Raw genomic sequence first — 19735 nt, 5'->3', positions numbered from 1 at the left:
GACTGTTGTTCTCGCAGCACTGCTTTGCTTGAGAAAGTCGTTGTTATCAGGTGATGATGCACATTGCAGCCACATACAGCATTCCCTTTCCCTTGAGGACTCCTTTCTAAACCTATAGCTATCAATATACTATATGCATACAGACTGATATTTTCTGCTTGGAAAATACAGCACCCTTTGCCACATTTTTAGCAAACTGCAGTAAGGAGGCTGAACTATAGACCATTTCATTTAATGTCCAAATATCAACAATCTCATATAGCCAATTGGGATTTCTGTTCACAAGCAGTGTACATGACTCCTGTTTTGTCTTTATTGCTGTAAAGGAATATTTGAATCATGGGGAATCAAGGTGGCTGCAGATTGAGATGGAAGGGTTATTAGTATTAACATTCAATCACAAAATAGTTTTTTAAACAATTATCTGATATTTTATATTTTCTCAAAGGGCGAAACAGCTGCCCCAAATGTGGCATGTAAGCCACTTTTATTTATTGTGGTTAGTTTACCTTCAATTGAATCTTTTTGTGTGGAAGAAGCTAGCATGTTTATAGCACAATATATCAACTACTAAGCTTAATTTGGTTCTAAATGTGTTAAACACACGCATGAGAATGCAAGGTTTGCTTGTCTGCTAGCCTCCACTCCACCTACATTAAAAATATTGATTTCAGGCTAAAAAATCTCTAAGAGAAGAAAAGGAAAAACAATTTGTATCCAGCAGGAGTGTAATATCACAGGATTTAGGATAATTTACTTCAATTCTTGTGGCCGTGTTGCATGGTTACAAAAGAGTTTTGTAACTCCTAAAAGAAAAGTATGTTTAGTTTTCAGTGAAGGCTTGAATGGAGGAGAAGATTCGGATGCCGCACACCGGATGTAGTCAAAAAATTTTCACTTTATTGAAAAAATGGGATCATCAAAATAACAAGACTGTCATGCAGAAAGTACAGATAACTGACGCGTTTCGCACTCAGGACTGAGTGCTTACTCATAGTTTTCAGTGAACACATATTTTGATTTATTACTGGAGTCTTTTACTTTAAATAATTTTTATGACTTTCACAGTTTGTATGCTTGCTCTTCTTTATTTTGATTGCTGTATCAAATGTAAATATTTGTAGATTGAACAGTACATGGATTACTTCTATGGACTGCCTGTTGGTCCATCCAGTAGTAAATGAAGGGGCAGCCCACAGAAATCTATAGAGCTAACTAGTGTTTGCCCAGTACTGTGCACAGCCAGATTGAGGAAAGCATAATAAGCTGAGCAGGTTCACCGCCGGTATATTGGTTGCCACCATAGAAGCTTCTGTTAGAAGCTTTGCATTTTTGTTTGATGTTATTGTAGAGTACTCAGCATTAATGGGCTGCCAATACACCACAGTTGTGTAACCCCACGCACAATGCTTTTGTTAAAAAATCTGTGCATAACAACAAACAGTATGTGCAATGTGGTGCTTGCAGTGCATTGTCCTCAACTTTACAGTGTGTTGGGGCACTATTCACAATGAATGGCTATACTCTGCACAAGGAGCAGGTGCTCTACTGTGCGGTGTAGTAATGTGAGTGTTTTTAGCACTTTACCACAGCACAGTCTGAGTGGACCCTTAATGCTTGACTTTTTTTGCGTAGATCTTTATGCATGTTTTTGTGTTGTTTTTTTCTGCTGTTGTTTTTCTTAACCTCTGATATTTTTTTCTTGATTTAATGTGCAGAATGTAAATGAAATAACAACATAAAACATTTTGAAATATGCAAAACTACGTATTGTGCATACACGAGTTATCTGTCAGTATAGTATTTAGAATTTTGGATAATTAGTACTAAGATTTTTACACTTGATTTCTTGTAGCATGTGCTTTATTCAGATAAGGGGAATTCATAGTAGTGGATAAAGCTGGTTAAATATAGTGAACCTGTAGGAACAGTCACACTACTAAGACTATGGTTCTAGCAGAAAGGTGATAGCATATGCATCCATTGTTTTAGGATAATCTAATCCACAATTGCCTGTAACCCTTCCAAAATTGCAATTTAGATGCTGTCTTTTGCAATATATGCACAACCACAGGCATGCTTCCCAGCCTTCCATGTGGTAATACCCAGGTCTTTCCTTTAGGCCACTTGGGTGCCAGATATAGCATCAATGGATGGGAACAAGAACATGCTTATTATGGCCCTGATGAAGTTGAGACACTGCAGTGGCTTGCTGGGTTGGGACCTAAAAGTGCTGGTGGCACAAAGAGAAATCTGCTAATGGCCTATCTTGTCAACTTTCTGCTGGAACCAATAATTTAGTACAAGTGTTGGATCTACAGCTTTCAAGAGTGTCCTTTTGCATTAAGTGGCAGTTACGGCCATTAGTAGCCTTACAAGTTTTTTTTCCAGGTCTCTCCTACCTACCAGCCCAGCTACCCTTGCCCCGTAATTTAATATAACTCAGACATCCTCCTTTCAGGTACATACTAAGCTGCCTGACAGCGGTGATCTCCTCTAGTGATTACCCTCCTCCAGGCTGAAATCTTTCCCAGTGCTGCACATTGGGTCCCTATAGATACAAAAGAACTGCACTCATACACTAGGGATGCAAAGTGTAAACACCAGAGGAGGCAGCCACTGTCAGACAGAGAGAAAAAAAAACAGGTGGGTAATGATTGGGTTAAGTTAGGAGGCTGGGGGGGTGGGCCGTTGGGTTTTTGTATGAATGTGAACTTGACTTTTACGCCTCCTAATATTAAAAGGACTCAAGAGTAATGACTGTTTCCTGTAAACATTTTAGCTTGCCTAAATGTTTTCGTTTTTTACACTACTAACCAAAATATTTTTTGCGCTAAGACATGTTATTCCTATAGATTGTAATACTTTTTAATACATTATGTTATAAGCAGCTTTAGCTGGTGTTTTCACATAAACACAACCTGCCATAGTTACTAATTGTGAAAGTTTAACTAGACATTTAAAATTAACTTTGTGTATTGTACATTCAGGATATGTAAGTAATTTGACTGGTGTTTATTTTGGGTTCTTATAGTTGAATCCCTACTGTGATCTTAACATAGAATCTTGTGGTGATGTATAATAATGTGACTGAAAATGCACTGTGTTCACAGATTGCAATGTAATCATGCAATTATCTTACAGTTCAACTGAATGGCTGACAGTTCAGCCATCTTGGGCCGTTGTGCCTGTACACAACTGTACAGAAAATGCAATGTCCATGCATCTAAAAGAAACTGTAATATGCAAATTTACACCATGTCGTATTTCACTGATACAAAAGTATTTTCTGCAGAATTAGATTTTCAAAGACTGCACCATTGTTTTTGTTCTTTTTCTTTATGTTTATGTTGTAATGCAACAAATTCCATTTTTCATCAGTAAATCAAATTTGAATGCCATATTCAATTTAAGTGTATTCATTCTATTCCAGCTCATAGTAACAGCCTCCATCAGAAAAAGTCTTTAACATCGACTTCGAAAAGCCAGGATTGTTAGCTTTACTGTTGCCCAACTTATCAACTACTTGATTCAGAAATTTTAAGTGTCTCTGCTTATTTTTGATCTTTTGTTTTTGTCCATGCAATAGCTCCACTATAAATTGGAAGGGCTTAAAGATGAACTCAGGAGGAGTAGAGGCTGCGAAACCAGAGTAACTATTACTGATCAAAGGAGCTGCTTCCATTCGCAAAAAAGATGCTTTGCGCTATGAGTTTGAGCTCCTTACTATACTTCGTGAAGATTCCTGACTTCCATTTTTCTTCCTTAGCGCTGTCTTTCCACTAACATTTTTCTCTTATTAGCTTTTCTCTTGTGTCCTTTGGATATCTGTTTTTCCACGCTAGTTCTTTACTAGTCTACTTGTTTATTTTTAGGACTCATTTGTGTTGTTCTAGTTTCATTTCACATTTTCTAGATGTGTTTAATTTAAGTACACCTACATGTTCTGTATTCATATGTACTTGTCCAGCCATGGATGTCCATAGTTTGTAGAAGGTGTTATTTTGTAGGTGCAGTCTCTTGCATATATCATAACTTTATGCCACCATCACTTCACTGACATTTTCTGTCGTCCGTCCTGATTTTTGGTTCAGGTTATGTTTCAAAATTTCAATAGCACATACCTAACTATTTATATTTCATCTTAAAGGATGTGCTAATGTATTAACATTGCATTTTTTTTAGAGTAGTTAACAAGTGGCTTTAATTAAAGTTGGTTCCAGCTCTCTTAAATGACTCACTAAATCTAAAATGCAAACTGGGTTATATTAAGTTGCTATGAGTCACACTTGTACTGGTATTTAAAAGACTATAAGGGGTGGATGATAACTAAAATAATTCAGGGATCAATCTGTGATCAAGTAATTTAATTATAACAATCTGCTGGAAAGTATATTGAAACGTTGATGTGAATGTTGTATGTAAATATGAAACAACTTGTGTATGAAAATTAATACCTATCTAAATAAGGAGGAGAGCCAGAAATTGCCTTTATTACACTAATATATTACTAAAAGCATTGCTTCCTCCATTTTACCATTCCTGTATCCTGACATGATGTACCTGAACTTTGTTAAAATAATAAAAAGCCATTTAAAAAGAAAATTGTTGCCCTGTTCCACAATTGGCACATTCTCTAAATTACTATTTTTGCTTTTAAAGCAAAATAAATATTTTAATTATTTCTGGTCATATGCTATGACATTCTTCATAACCTACCTTGAAAACCTCCATATGTAAGTTCAAGGAAAACAAATCTGAACCAAACCAATAAGATGCCATGTATATTAAATGTTTTTTTGTTTTTATTTTAAACCTTGTTTTTCCAGGAAGGACAATCATAAACCACCATCAGTTGCAACATTACTGTCATAATTTGTTCCATTACAGCAAGTAGGCTGTATTGCTTGGTAGAATTCAAATGTTGTGTGGTTGTTATGATGTATTTAGGTTTATGGGCTGGCTTCTGTAGCACAGATTGTTTCTTGATCTAAAAATGTATGATTTCAATGTGCATGCACTGGAATCCCAAAAGTTTATTTTAGTCAGCGGAATATATTACAAATCGCAAAGCTATATTTTGGGGTGCTTGACCTCAAAAGATACTATGTATTATTTAAAAAAAAATGACTGCCAGTTTGCATATATGTTTCTTAAAATAAAAAAATATATTTTTTATTGGATTTACATTCAAAGCAGTTCTAATTCGGAATATATTTGAATGGTTATATTTGCATAACTATCACCTTGTTTTTTTAGCTCCTAAGCACTAAACAATTTCTAGGAGCCTGCCCATGAATTTCCTTATTTGCTAGAAGGGTTGCAGCACATTGCTGAGCAATGCGTTACAAGTCACTATGGCATTTAAGGTCATACATGTGTGTGTGTACTCTGCTGTCATTGGTGATATACTTGTTGTTGTCTTTTCAGGTCCAGTCCAGATGTAGCAGCAAGGAAAACATCCTCAGAGCAAGTAAGTAATATACTTAAATTATACTATTTACCATTTTCATATTGTGTTTCACCTAAAGAAGACCTCAATTTCAGAAAAATAAAAATAGGATGCTAAAACCCTCAATTTGCTCAATGACATATATTGCCATTCCAGAGAAAGGATGCTAATAGCTTGGCGATGTTTAACGTTTCCACCCTCAATATTAACACTTAAACTGATAGTTCACCTTTAGAGAAAAAATGGAAAGGTGAACTAACACCAGACACTTAACTCTGGAGCTGCTGAGGGTTTTCAGGGTATAGGTACAAGGCAAAGTACACAATCAAGAGAAGGAACAGAATAATTGGCTAGCAGTATCTGGTGGCAAACCAGAACACTGGAGCAAGAAGGAAATGGAGAGGAGAAACAAAATACCCTTCCAGCAGTTAGCATCAGGTGGAAACTGTTAACTGGGATCTGCTGGGAGACACACTGGTGGACATACAAACTACAACCATCCACCCTGGAAAGCACAGTTTCACCAGCAGGTTATCCTGGTCCTAACAGGCTCTGGAGCAGGGCTGCAGGCTGGAGAAAGTTCCTGCTTGCATTGAATCAGGCTCAAGCTTTTGATTGGGCATCCATATGTACCTGTGGCTGCTTCTTGGCAAGTATGGCCTGGTGGGTTGATTGGCTGAAGACCTTGTGTAGATAGGCTGAAAGCTTCATGCTTGGGAATAGGTGTATTGTACTGCCCTTTGAGGTTAGCTTGTGTGCATTTCAGGGTGTCCCTTGAGTCCTCTGCTATATGCATTCACAATCGATCCTTTATCACAAGGTTAGAGAGTGGGCCATTGTGTGCAGTGCCTTTGGGCATTTCTGATGAGCCTCCTCTGAGGGTTATGGCCTATGCTGATGATGTGTGTTTTCATCTCTGGGATGGAGGAGGTGGTCTTGGTGATGAAGCAGTATGCTAAAGCATCTGGCTCAAAGATCAATCAGGATAAGAGTGAGAGTTTTAAAATTGATGAAACAAAAAAAAGAGTGAGAGTTTCTGGATAGGAGAGTAGGGGGAAAGCTTTGAGCTTCCAGATGTCTTCCCAAAGCCCCAACAGGGAAAGGGTTGATATGTTTTTTTTTAATTTATAATTGGTACTAATATAACACAGTTAATTTACACAGCACTTTACATATACAGTATATTGTACATTCACATCAGTCCCTGCCCTCAATGAGCTTACAATCTAAGGTCCCTAACTCACATCCATACATATACAGTACTAGGGACAATTTTGACAGGAGCCAGTTAACCTACCAGCATGTCTTTGGAGTGTCTCAAGGAAGGGAATGCTGTGGTTGGGATTTAAACCGATGGTCCTAGTGCTTCTCGGCAGAAGCACTAACCACTTAGCCACTGCACTTTACTGTTAAGGTGGTTAAGCACATTATTCTGGGAAAGGTTGGGAAAATTCAAGGTCCTGCGGAGGACAGGTGGTGGTGGGAGCCCTGGACAAAGGCATGGAGGAATGGTCTTTGTAGCTGCTGACTGTCAGTCTTTGGATGTGTGACTTTTCTTTCTGTCCTTTCACATGGAATGCCATCAACCAGTGTATTGCTACACATATTGTGTGGATCAGTCTCATATTATGGGTGGAGAGTCCAATGATAGCGGAAAATAGGAGACAGTTGTGGAGAGTCAGGTTTATGCCATTATCTGAAATTTTGGAAGCAAATTTTTCTAACTGCTTCCATATATGTGTAATCTTCTTACAATTCCAAAAAATGTGTGAGAAAGAACCTGTAGAATTGCAACCTCTGAAGCATGTCTGAGGAGTTGTGGGGAAAATGGCATGAATTTTAACCGGAGTATAATACCATCTTGAGAATAATTTTATTACAGTTTTATAATTTTATTAATCATGACTGATCTTGTGCATTTATGTAAATTATTGATGCAGTTGTCCCAGTTTTCAGTAGAAAACGAGAAATCACATTCTTGTTCCCATTTGTGCATATAGGGGAGTTTGTTTTGCATTAACAAACTAGATTAACTAACTAACTAGATTAGCGTATATTTCTGATATCAGTCCTGTTCTTCTAGGTGACTTTAGACATGTTTTCGAAGAATGATGGTGGATGTGAATTTATTGTTTGTAAATATGTATTAAAAAATTGTCCGATCTGGAGGAATTTATTAAACTCAGTATTTGGAATCTGATGTCTAGATTTTAGTGAAGAGAATGAGATGAAGTTGTTGTTTTCTATAAAATTATTAAGGGATGTTAGGTTTTTGTTCACCATGAGAAGTCTCCAGCTTCGTGCGTATTTAGGGAGAATTTTGGGTCTCCTACAAAAGAAGCATGTGGGGTGTGTTAGATATAAGTTTGTATTTTTTATTGTGTAGTTTCCATAATTGGTATGATTGTGAGACTAGTTGGTTAAGAGTGTCTAGGGTATGGTTTGAAATCTTGTTTCCTCATAATATACCTGAGATAGAATATGGTAGAATTGAGTCTCTCTCAAACCTAACCCATGAGATCTTGGGTTTTGAGACTGCCATTGCGCAATTTGAGACCATCTGGCAGCTAAATAGTATAACCAGAAACCTGGGAGGCCCAGTCCTCTGTTCTTTTGTGATTTATAGAATACTAATCTTGATAGACGTGGGTGAGAATCTAACCATATAAACTTGTTAATCTCTGTTTGGAATTTAGTAATAATTACTTTATTTAGTCTAATTGGGAGTGCTCTAAATAGGTATAATATCTTTTGAGGAATTGTCATTTTAATTGCTGTGATCCTGCCTAGAAATGATATTTTGAAAGATTTCCACATTTTGAGCATTGATCTTAATTTCTGTATTAAGGGTAAGTAGTTTTTTTAAGGATAGGTTATTAATGTTTGGGGTGAGAAAGATGCCTAAGTATGGGAGAGATTCCATCGACCAGGTGAAATTGAATGAGGAGCATAAGCAATCTAAATGCGATGTTGGAATGTTTATTGACATACCAATAGATTTGGAAACATTCACTGTTAGGCCTGATAATGATATATATATATATATATATATATATATATATATATATATATATATATATATATATATATATATATAATAGGTTTGATAAAGCTATATTGGATTGTGTGAGAAATAAAATCATATTGTCTGCATACATGCTCAATTTATAGGTGTTAGACTTAAAACCTTTGATGTCTGGGTGTAGTAGTATTGCTGTGGCTAAGGGTTCAATCGCTAGAGCGAATAGTAAGGGCGAAAGGGGACATCCCTGACGTGTACCTCTGCCCACCTTGTCTGAATTACATCCTGGTAATTTTATCAAGTGGATGTGTTGCGATAAAGAGTTAGAAAGGCGTGGAAAAATTCACCTTTGAAACCACATCTTTTCAGCACTATATCAAGGAAATTCCAGGATACACTATCAAATGCCTTATTAATATCGAGGCTTAGTAATAGGAAGGACTGGGAGTTGATATTTGTGTCTTGAATTATGTTTTTTACTAATCTAATATTGTCAGTAATTTGTCTGCCTGGTATGAAACCTTATTGATAAGGGGAAATCAGGGAATGGATTATTGATGCTAATCTATTGGCTAAAAATCTGCTAAATATCTTAAGGTCATTGTTTGTTACCGAGATTGGTCTATAATTTTGGGGCAATGTATGATCTTTATTTGGTTTTGGGATAAGGGACATGTTGGCAAGTAAAATTTCCTCTGGGAACTGACCTTCTTTAAGACTGTTGTATAATTTTGTTTAATTTGGTATTAGAAGTTGGTGATATTGTTTATAATAAAAGGAGGAGAATCTGTCTGGGCCAGGAGCTGAGTTTTTCTTAATGGATTTAATTATTATAAGTAGTTCCTCTTCCGTGCATGGTGCATTTAATTTGTCTATTTGCATTTGGGTTAGCTTTGGAATAGGGAGTTTGTCTAACCAAGATAGTGCAGAGGGTGAAATTGATGAGGTAGGTGCTGAGAGGAGATCTGAATAGAATTTTTTGAATATAGACAGGATCTCCTGGGGATGAGTGATCAGTTGATGTGTATTATTCTTGAGTTTATAAACATGTGTGGGTTTTATTGATTGATTAAATTTGCAGGCAAACATTGTAGAATATGTATTGCTAGATGGGAAAATTTTTGTTTTTGACCAGTGGAGTGCCTTTTCTGCTTTAAATGTGAGTAGTGAGTCTAATTCATTATGTTTTTGAGATATTACTTTGTGGGTTATCAAGAAAATTAATAAATTGCACCAAACTTAAAAAATGAACCAACATTCACTAATACAGCCCTGACACACCAAATAATAGTCCATATAAAGTGTTGTGAAGAGACCTAGGCTCGAATACCAGTCTTCAAGGAAAATAAATAGGATAAAAGATTCCTCCACCGCACCACCGTGATAGCTCAAATGAAATGCGCGCTTACCATAAGGCAAGCCCAAAGAAGCTTGCGACCTTAACCCAGTCGGGCCCTTTATCTGGATGGACTGGTAGGGACCAACACTCCACTTCCTATAGCCAGGGGGGGATGATGGTTATCGCTACTCCACCAAGCCACAGGGAATCGGTCACACCATGGAGGGAGGTATGTATAACTCCAAGTTAAGGGATGGTTCCCATTCAGAAGTTCCCCGGGAAAAGAAAGGGAGACACCATAGCGTAATCCTGGTACTAGCGTTTATTAAGAAGATTAAAAAAACACTTACAGTGTAGTAGATTCATAACAGCATAAAAAACAGCCGGCCGGCTAAAACGATCACCCGTCCTGCAGACGGTACATGCAGCACGTCAGCTCTTCCCGACGCGCGTTTCGTCACACTCTGACGTAGTCTGGGGCACGGGCGACGCACTGACGTGTCGCACATAAATAACATAACAGTAAAACCAAGCCTCATTGTGAGACGGGACCGGAAATCACCTTGCGCTTCACCAAATCATGATGGAATGTTAAGGAGCCATCTTGAGTGTTGGAAATTTGCCAGAACATGACATAAAAAGTTCCTAATAAAGGAACTCCATGAACTTAAAAGGTAAAATAAAAGGGCAAGGAAATAAATTCCAAACAACCATACACCTTTCCTTGATTGGGATATCTATACAGTCCCAAGGAGAGTGTGATATACCAGCAGTACAATGCGAGGCATTAATAATTACTACCTCGCAATCTTTCAAAATTGTATGGAGTAATAAATGTCCTATCAGGGCCCTTTAGAGATAACTCTAGGGGAATATGGGGTGTAAAAAAATGCACTATTGAAATCCCACCCCTGCATGGGGATAAAAATAAATATAAAAAAAAACCTAGAATATTAATTTGGTGTAAATAAAATTAGTAATCAATGGATATATTTAAAAAGGATAGGAAATTAATAAAAAAAACCTTATGTATAAATGTTGTGGACCAAAAAATATATAGCCTACCTCTACCCATGCCCATATAGTGGGTACATGTATTAGTTACCCGACATTCAAACAGTATATAAACAGAATATTAATAAATGAAAGGGTATAATTCCTGTAGGGGGAGCACAAGGTGATCTCCGCTAACCCACAAAGGGAAGTCAGTACAACATGAAAGTATATTGTACAAATCCTCATTGGGAGGCATCCTCTGGTATATAAGTATCAACTAAATACTTCAAAATAATTCAAATTACGCAATCCCCATCTGACATTAACTAGACCCAAATGAGATCACTGTAGGGGGAGGGAGAAAAATTTTGGTTTATACAACCTCACAGGAAAAAAAAAATTATATATATATACAGTGCACCATATTGATACATCATATGACCCTAATGAAGAACCCCCTGTATTGTAGTGAATACCAATTACATAATTCAAAATAGAGGGTCCTTTCAGAATATCCCAAATAAAATGTGTAAAGGGTAAAGCCTCTTAAAGACTCAGAGCCTAGTTGGATATTAGGAGTTGTCGATAAAGGCATTGGTGTCGGTGTCAACATTGAGCCCATAGGGGACATAGCATTTGATTTTATGTATCCAAAGCATCTCAAGTCTGAAGATACTCCTGACTAGAGAGCTTCCTCTCCAGTGGGGACTATACTTATCAATCCCCAAGAATAGAGTTTTAGAGGGGTCCTTATTATGTGTGGTCAAATAATGCCTTGAAACTGAGTGTTTCGGGAAACCATTTTTAATGTTGGTGATATGTTCATTAAGTCGAACGGAGAGAGGTCGTCTAGTCCTACCCACATACTGTAACCCGCATGGGCACTGTAGCAGGTAGACGACCCACTCCGTTGAACAGGTAATAAAGGGTTCGATATCATGTTCACTCTGAGTACTATGAGAAATGAATTTCTGGGTCTGTTTACGTGTCCCAGTATTAATCGAGCAAACACGACACCTTCCACATTTGTAATACCCCTTCAGATTATCGAAAAGACCTTTAAAACCCCTTACGGGGGGATCAAGAACATTCTAGGCTAATCTGTCCTTAAGTGACGATGCTCCTCTAAAAATAACTCATGGTTTTTCTGGTAGGACTGATCTCAAAATGGGATCATTACCCAATAAATGCCAATGCTTATTTAGTAGGCTCTTGATGTTATTATGCTGTATTGAATAGGTCGTAATAAAAGGGAGAGGAACAGGGTTATCCCTAGGGGGTGGCCTCTCAACCAGTAGCTGATTCCTATCAATACCTTTAACTACATCTAAAGTTTGAATTAATTACTCCAAAGTATACCCCTTTTCTAAAAACCGATCCACCAAAACTTTGGCTTGTTGTAAGAACTGGGAATTATCGGTGCAGTTGCGTTTAAGGCGCATGAATTGGCTCTTGGGAACCGACCGAAGCCATGATCCATGGTGACAGCTGTCCATAGGAATATAGGAATTCCGGTCCGTATTTTTAAAAAACGTGGAAGTAACGAACCGGTCATCTAGAATGGCAATATTCAGATCGAGAAAATGAATATTGGACTGGCTGGCCTCAAAACTAAGCACAATACCCCTATTGTTTTTATTAAGATCCTCCATAAAGAGGTCCAAATCACTATGGGTGATCCATCCCATAGGAGGAGGATGTCGTCGATGTACCTAGCCCACAGCTTAAGCTGGGGCCTCTGGCAAACATGGACGACATCCTCCTCCCACAGGGCCATGAAAAAGTTCGCGAGGCTAGGGGCATACTTAGCCCCCATCGCAACTCCACGATCCTGTCGATAAAAATGTTTATCAAACCAAAAGTAGTTGTGTGATGCGGCATATCTTAGGAGTTCCATGATGAAATTGATTTGTTCATCATATAGGTCTGAGCCCCGTCTTAAGTAGTACTCAACCGCAAAGAGGCCCAAATTATGGGGAATAATCGTGTATAAGGATGTTACATCTGCCGTAATCATCCACATAGTAGGGGTAGGGGTAAGGTTAGTTAGTAGGTTGATGACATGTTTGGAGTCCTTAATAAGAGAAGGCATTTTCTTTACTAAGGGTTGTAGAAAGAAATCGATATACCTGCCCACCCGGGACGTGAGGGAATCAATCCCAATAACAATAGGACGTCCCGGGGGGCAGGTCGGATGTTTATGCACTTTGGGTAAATAGTATATAATAGGGGTACGGGGGGCTCTCAGAATCAAGTAAGCCTTCTCCTTTTTATTGAGAATCCCCTGTGTGTACCCACAATCCACTATAGTTCTCAATTCCTTGAGATAAGGAATTTTGGGATCTGATTTCAGAGGGGTATAGGTCTCCCTATCATCAAGAATCCTATACATTTCTCTGAGGTAGTCTCCTCTATTCAAAACCACAATCCCTCCCCCTTTGTCAGCGGGTCTAATGACTAGCTCTTTGTTATTACAAAGTGAGTCAAGCCCAGTCTGGAGTTCAGGATCATATTTTACCCTTTTATTAGGCATTTTTTCAAGATCTATCAACATCACATCTTTGAAAACTTTAATGGAGGGTGCAATTGCCCCTGGGAGATTGAATAGGGAGGCGTTAGCGAGTCCGGAGTGTTGATAATCACTGGACATCCCACTCCTCTCCTGTATGGGATTGGAAAGCATATATCTTTTAATATTGATTTTACGAATGAACTTATGGATATCCATATACGTTTCAAATTTATTTCGCTTACGGGGGGGTGCGAACTTCAGGCCCTTATCTAATACTTGTTTTTCTTGCTGGCTAAGAACAACCGTGCTGAGGTTGAAGATCCCTGTTCCAGCTAAAGCTTTTTCTTTTTTGCTCGTATGCGTCTGCCCCCTTGGGTACCTCTCCCTGATCTGCCAGTCGTTTGGTGCCCTGGCAGATCAGGGAGAGGTACCCGAGGGGGCAAACGCATACGAGCAAAAAAGAAAAAAGCTTTAGCTTACTTAAGACGGGGCTCAGACCTATATGATGAACAAATCAATTTCATCATGGAACTCCTAAGATATGCCGCGTCACACAACTACTTTTGGTTTGATAAACATTTTTATCGACAGGATCGTGGAGTTGCGATGGGGGCTAAGTATGCCCCTAGCCTCGCGAACTTTTTCATGGCCCTGTGGGAGGAGGATGTCGTCCATGTTTGCCAGAGGCCCCAGCTTAAGCTGTGGGCTAGGTACATCGACGACATCCTCCTCCTATGGGATGGATCACCCATAGTGATTTGGACCTCTTTATGGAGGATCTTAATAAAAACAATAGGGGTATTGTGCTTAGTTTTGAGGCAAGCCAGTCCAATATTCATTATCTCGATCTGAATATTGCCATTCTAGATGACCGGTTCGTTACTTCCACGTTTTTTAAAAATACGGACCGGAATTCCTATATTCCTATGGACAGCTGTCACCATGGATCATGGCTTCGGTCGGTTCCCAAGAGCCAATTCATGCGCCTTAAACGCAACTGCACCGATAATTCCCAGTTCTTACAACAGGCCAAAATTTTGGTGGATCGGTTTTTAGAAAAGGGGTATCCTTTGGAGTAATTAATTCAAACTTTAGATGTAGTTAAAGGTATTGATAGGAATCAGCTACTGGTTGAGAGGCCACCCCCTAGGGATAACCCTGTTCCTCTCCCTTTTATTACGACCTATTCAATACAGCATAATAACATCAAGAGCCTACTAAATAAGCATTGGCATTTATTGGGTAATGATCCCATTTTGAGATCAGTCCTACCAGAGAAACCACAAGTTATTTTTAGAGGAGCATCGTCACTTAAGGACAGATTAGCCCCGAATGTTCTTGATCCCCCCGTAAGGGGTTTTAAAGGTCTTTTCGATAATCTGAAGGGGTATTACAAATGTGGAAGGTGTCGTGTTTGCTCGATTAATACTGGGACACGTAAACGGACCCAGAAATTCATTTCTCATAGTACTCAGAGTGAACATGATATCGAACCCTTTATTACCTGTTCAACGGAGGGGGTCGTCTACCTGCTACAGTGCCCATGCGGGTTACAGTATGTGGGTAGGACTAGACGACCTCTCTCTGTTCGATTGAATGAACATATCACCAACATTAAAAATGGTTTCCCGAAACACTCAGTTTCAAGGCATTATTTGACCACACATAATAAGGACCCCTCTAAAACTCTTTTCTTGGGGATTGATAAGTATTGTCCCCACTGGAGAGGAAGCTCTCTAGTCAGGAGTATCTCCAGACTTGAAATGCTTTGGATACATAAAATCAAATGCTATGTCCCCTATGGGCTCAATGTTGACACCGACACCAATGCCTTTATCGACAACTCCTAATATCCAACTAGGCTCTGAGTCTTTAAGAGGCTTTACCCTTTACACATTTTATTTGGGATATTCTGAAAGGACCCTCTATTTTGAATTATGTAATTGGTATTCACTACAATACAGGGGGTTCTTCATTAGGGTCATATGATATATCAATATGGTGCACTGTAAATATATAAAAAAAATTTTCCTGTGAGGTTGTATAAACCAAAATTTTTTTGCCTCCCCCTACAGTGATCTCATTTGGGTCTAGTTAATGTCAGATGGGGATTGCATAATTTGAATTATTTTGAAGTATTTAGTTGATACTTGTATACCAGAAGATGCCTCCCAATGAGGATTTGTACAATATACTTTCATGTTGTACTGACTTCCCTTTGTGGGTTAGCGGAGATCACCTTGTGCTCCCCCTACAGGAATTATACCCTTTCATTTATTAATATTCTGTTTATATACTGTTTGAAGGTCGGGTAACTAATAAAATGTACCCACTATATGGGCATGGGTAGAGGTAGGCTATATATTTTTTGGTCCACAACATTTATACATAAGGTTTTTTTTATTAATTTCCTATCCTTTTTATATATATCCATTGATTACTAATTTTATTTACACCAAATTAATATTCTAGGTGTTTTTTTTATATTTGTTTTTTTGATATTTATTTTTATCCCCATGCAGGGGTGGGATTTTAATAGTGCATTTTTTTACACCCCATATTCCCCTAGAGTTATCTCTAAACGGCCCTGATAGGACATTTATTACTCCATACAATTTTGAAAGATTGCGAGGTAGTAATTATTAATGCCTTGCATTGTACTGCTGGTATATCACACTCTCCTTGGGACTGTATAGATATCCCAATCAAGGAAAGGTGTATGATTGTTGGAGTTTATTTCCTTGCCCTTTTATTTTACCTTTTAAGTTCATGGAGTTCCTTTATTAGGAACTTTTTATGTCATGTTCTGGCAAATTTCCCACACTCAAGATGGCTCCTTAACATTCCGTCATGATTTGGTGAAGCGCAAGGTGATTTCCGGTCCCGTCTCACAATGAGGCTTGGTTTTACTGTTATGTTATTTATGTGCAAAACGTCAGTGCGTCGCCCGTGCCCCAGACTACGTCAGAGTGTGATGAAACGCGCGTCAGGAGGAGCTGACGTGCTGCATGTACCGTCTGCAGGACGGGTGATCGTTTTAGCCGGCCGGCTGTTTTTTATGCTGTTACGAATCTACTAAGTGTTTTTTTAATCTTCTTAATAAACGCTAGTACCAGGATTACGCTATGGTGTCTCCCTTTCTTTTCCCGGGGAACTTCTGAATGGGAACCATCCCTTAACTTGGAGTTATACATACCTCCCTCCATGGTGTAACCGATTCCCTGTGGCTTGGTGGAGTAGCGATAACCATCATCCCCCCCTGGCTATAGGAAGTGGAGTGTTGGTCCCTACCAGTCCATCCAGATAAAGGCCCCGACCGGGTTAAGGTCGCAAGCTTCTTTGGGCTTGCCTTATGGTAAGCGCGCATTTCATTTGAGCTATCACGGTGGTGCGGTGAAGGAATCTTTTATCCTATTTATTTTCCTTGAAGACTGGTATTCGAGCCTAGGTCTCTTCACAACACTTTATATGGACTATTATTTGGTGTGTCAGGGCTGTATTAGTGAATGTTGGTTCATTTTTTAAGTTTGGTGCTATATATTAATTTTCTTAATAAACAAGGTTAATTTCACTATTTAATATTATTCATTCAACCAGGAATATTAGAGCTGCTACTTTTGCTATTGTTTATGTTATTGTGTGTATCCCACATAGAGCGGCTGCTTGTGTAAGTTTTATTTTACCCATATTTTTTAATCACTGTTTTGATAATTTGTGTTTGGTTATTCACACCACTGTATCTTAAGGCACGATTTGTAAGGAATTTTTTTTGTGCACTATAGCGCGGTATTTTTCCCATTATAATTACTTTGTGGGTGTCTGGGTCGTGTGAATTGGTATGATCTTTACATAGGTTGTGGAGATTTTTATGGACTAGCCATAATGTAGTTGGAGAAATATCTGGGGTTGAATTCAATTAAAAATATTCTTTTATTTCTGATGTGATCTCTTGTTGGTGTGTTGGGGTCTGTTAGTAATGATTCATTAATTCTCCATGAATATGGGGTAGAGGTAAGGCCAATAAATTTTGTGTATATATATATTTTTATTTTGTTTTTTGGGACAAAATACCATTTTCTGTTTGTGATATCAGCTGATGTATGTGTATATATATTTATGGGTATATATTTATTTTGTATATATGTAAATATGTTTTTTTTTTTTTTTAAGAAGCAGTAAGTACATTTTTTAATCAACAAAAATTGTCTGCGGCGACGGAAGTGTTTATGCACAATATGAAATCACTGTGATTATATTGCCATTATTATTTTCATGTTAATACATATTATCATATATATATATATATTTATATACAAGTACAGTGGGGCAAAAAAGTATTTAGTCAGCCACCAATTGTGCAAGTTCTCCCACTTAAAAAGATGAGAGAGGCCTGTAATTGTCATCATAGGTATACCTCAACTATAAGAGACAAAATGTGGAAACAAATCACATTGTCTGATTTTTGAAAGAATTTATTCGCAAATTATGGTGGAAAATAAGTATTTGGTCACCTACAAACAAGCAAGATTCCTGGCTCTCATAGACCTGTATCCTCTTCTTTAAGAGGCTCCTCTGTCCTCCACTCATTACCTGTATTAATGGCACCTGTTTGAACTTGTTATCAATATAAAAGACACCTGTCCACAACCTCAAACAGTCACACTCTAAACTCCACTATGGTAAAGAACAAAGAGCTGTCGAAGGACACCAGAAAAAAAATTGTAGACCTGCACCAGGCTGGGAAGACTGAATCTGCAATAGGCAAGCAGCTCGGTGTGAAGAAATCAACTGTGGGAACAATAATTAGAAAATGGAAGACATACAAGACCACTGATAATCTCCCTCGATCTGGGGCTCCATGCAAGATCTCACCCCATGGGGTCAAAATGATTACAAGAACGGTGAGCAGAAATCCCAGAACCACACGGGGGGACCTAGTGAATGACCTGCAGAGAGCTGCCACCAATATAACAAAGGCTACCATCAGTAACACACTACGCCGCCAGGGACTCAGATCCTGCAGTGCCAGACGTGTCCCTCTGCTTAAGCCAGTACATGTCCGGGCCCGTCTGAGATTTTCTAGAGAGCATTTGGATGATCCAGAAGAGGATTGGGAGAATGGCATATAGTCAGATGAAACCAAAGTAGAACTGTTTGGTAGAAACACAACTCGTCGTGTTTGAAGGAGAGAGAATGCTGAGTTGCAACCAAAGAACACCACACCTACTGTGAAGCATGGGGGTGGTAACATCATGCTTTGGGGCTGTTTCTCTGCAAAGGGAACAGGACGACTGATCGATGTACATGAAACAATGAATGGGGCCAAGTATCGTAAGATTTTGAGTGCAAACCTCCTCCCATCAGCAAGGGCATTGAAGATGAAACATGGCTGGGTCTTTCAGCATGACAATGATCCCAAACACACTGCCCGGGCAACGAAGGAGTGGCTTCGTAAGAAGCATTTCAAGGTCCTGGAGTGGCCTAGCCAGTCTCCAGATCTCAACCCCATAGAAAACCTTTGGAGGGAGTTGAAAGTCCGTGTTGCCCAGCGACAGCCCCAAAACATCACTGCTCTAGAGGAGATCTGCATGGAGGAATGGGCCACCATACCAGCAACAGTGTGTGACAACCTTGTGAAGACTTACAGAAAACATTTGACCTCTGTCATTGCCAACAAAGGATATATAACAAAGTATTGAGATGAACTTTTGATAGTGACAAAATACTTATTTTCCACCATAATTTGCAAATAAATTCTTTCAAAAATCAGACAATGTGATTGTCTGGATTTGTTTCCACGTTTTGTCTCTCATAGTTGAGGTATACCTATGATGACAATTACAGGCCTCTCTCATCTTTTTAAGTGGTAGAACTTGCACAATTGGTGGCTGACTAAATACTTTTTTGCCCCACTGTATATAGAAACCTAATTTCTGTCACTTATATATAACTAGTAGCCATCTTTCCTTCCTGGCAAAATGTCTCAATCTCTCATACACACTCCCTGCATCCTATATAATCCTACTAGTTATTAAACAATCTATAATACACCTTTCAAACAAAAAAGAAACAACAAACTCAAAAGAGATTAGGATTTCTATCCTAAATATGAGAAGTACAGTATGTATGTGTTAGGAAAGTCAAGGACTACATTAACCCTGCTGAGGAATTGCCCACTGTGAAGGCGTGAAAATGCACCCATGATTCAGTAGCATTCTAATCCTATGTCCACTTTCCAAAATACAAAATCATTTTAAATGAAAAAATGACAGCATACACTCCACATGTTACATACATTTATTTGAATACATTTAATAAAACTGAGTGGGACACTGATGGGATATAGACATGCCTAGAGAGATATGTGTCACACCTTAAATGCAAGTATAAGGTGCTCCTTGCACCAGTTTCTAA

The 19735-nt window shown here is 38.5% G+C and overlaps 1 protein-coding gene across 27 annotated transcripts in view; it reads left to right on the top strand.

Annotated features, from left to right (window-relative positions):
* Window positions 1-19735, top strand: part of GPHN (gephyrin) — an 877053-nt gene that overhangs the window by 712868 nt on the left and 144450 nt on the right. For 14 of the 27 annotated variants that reach the window (XM_073610658.1, XM_073610659.1, XM_073610665.1 and 11 more), the window contains 2 exons: window positions 3590-3652; window positions 5431-5473. In XM_073610658.1, the coding sequence (XP_073466759.1) occupies window positions 3590-3652; window positions 5431-5473 (106 nt within the window). The remainder of the gene's footprint in view (window positions 1-3589; window positions 3653-5430; window positions 5474-19735) is intronic. The other 13 variants (XM_073610666.1, XM_073610662.1, XM_073610672.1 and 10 more) reach the window with 1 other exon arrangement.

The sequence above is a fragment of the Aquarana catesbeiana genome, linkage group LG13 (genome assembly GCF_042186555.1).
Source record: "Aquarana catesbeiana isolate 2022-GZ linkage group LG13, ASM4218655v1, whole genome shotgun sequence".
Lineage (NCBI taxonomy): Eukaryota > Metazoa > Chordata > Amphibia > Anura > Ranidae > Aquarana > Aquarana catesbeiana.
Note: the sequence above shows the minus strand (reverse complement) of the source record. Positions and strands in the feature narration are given on the sequence as shown.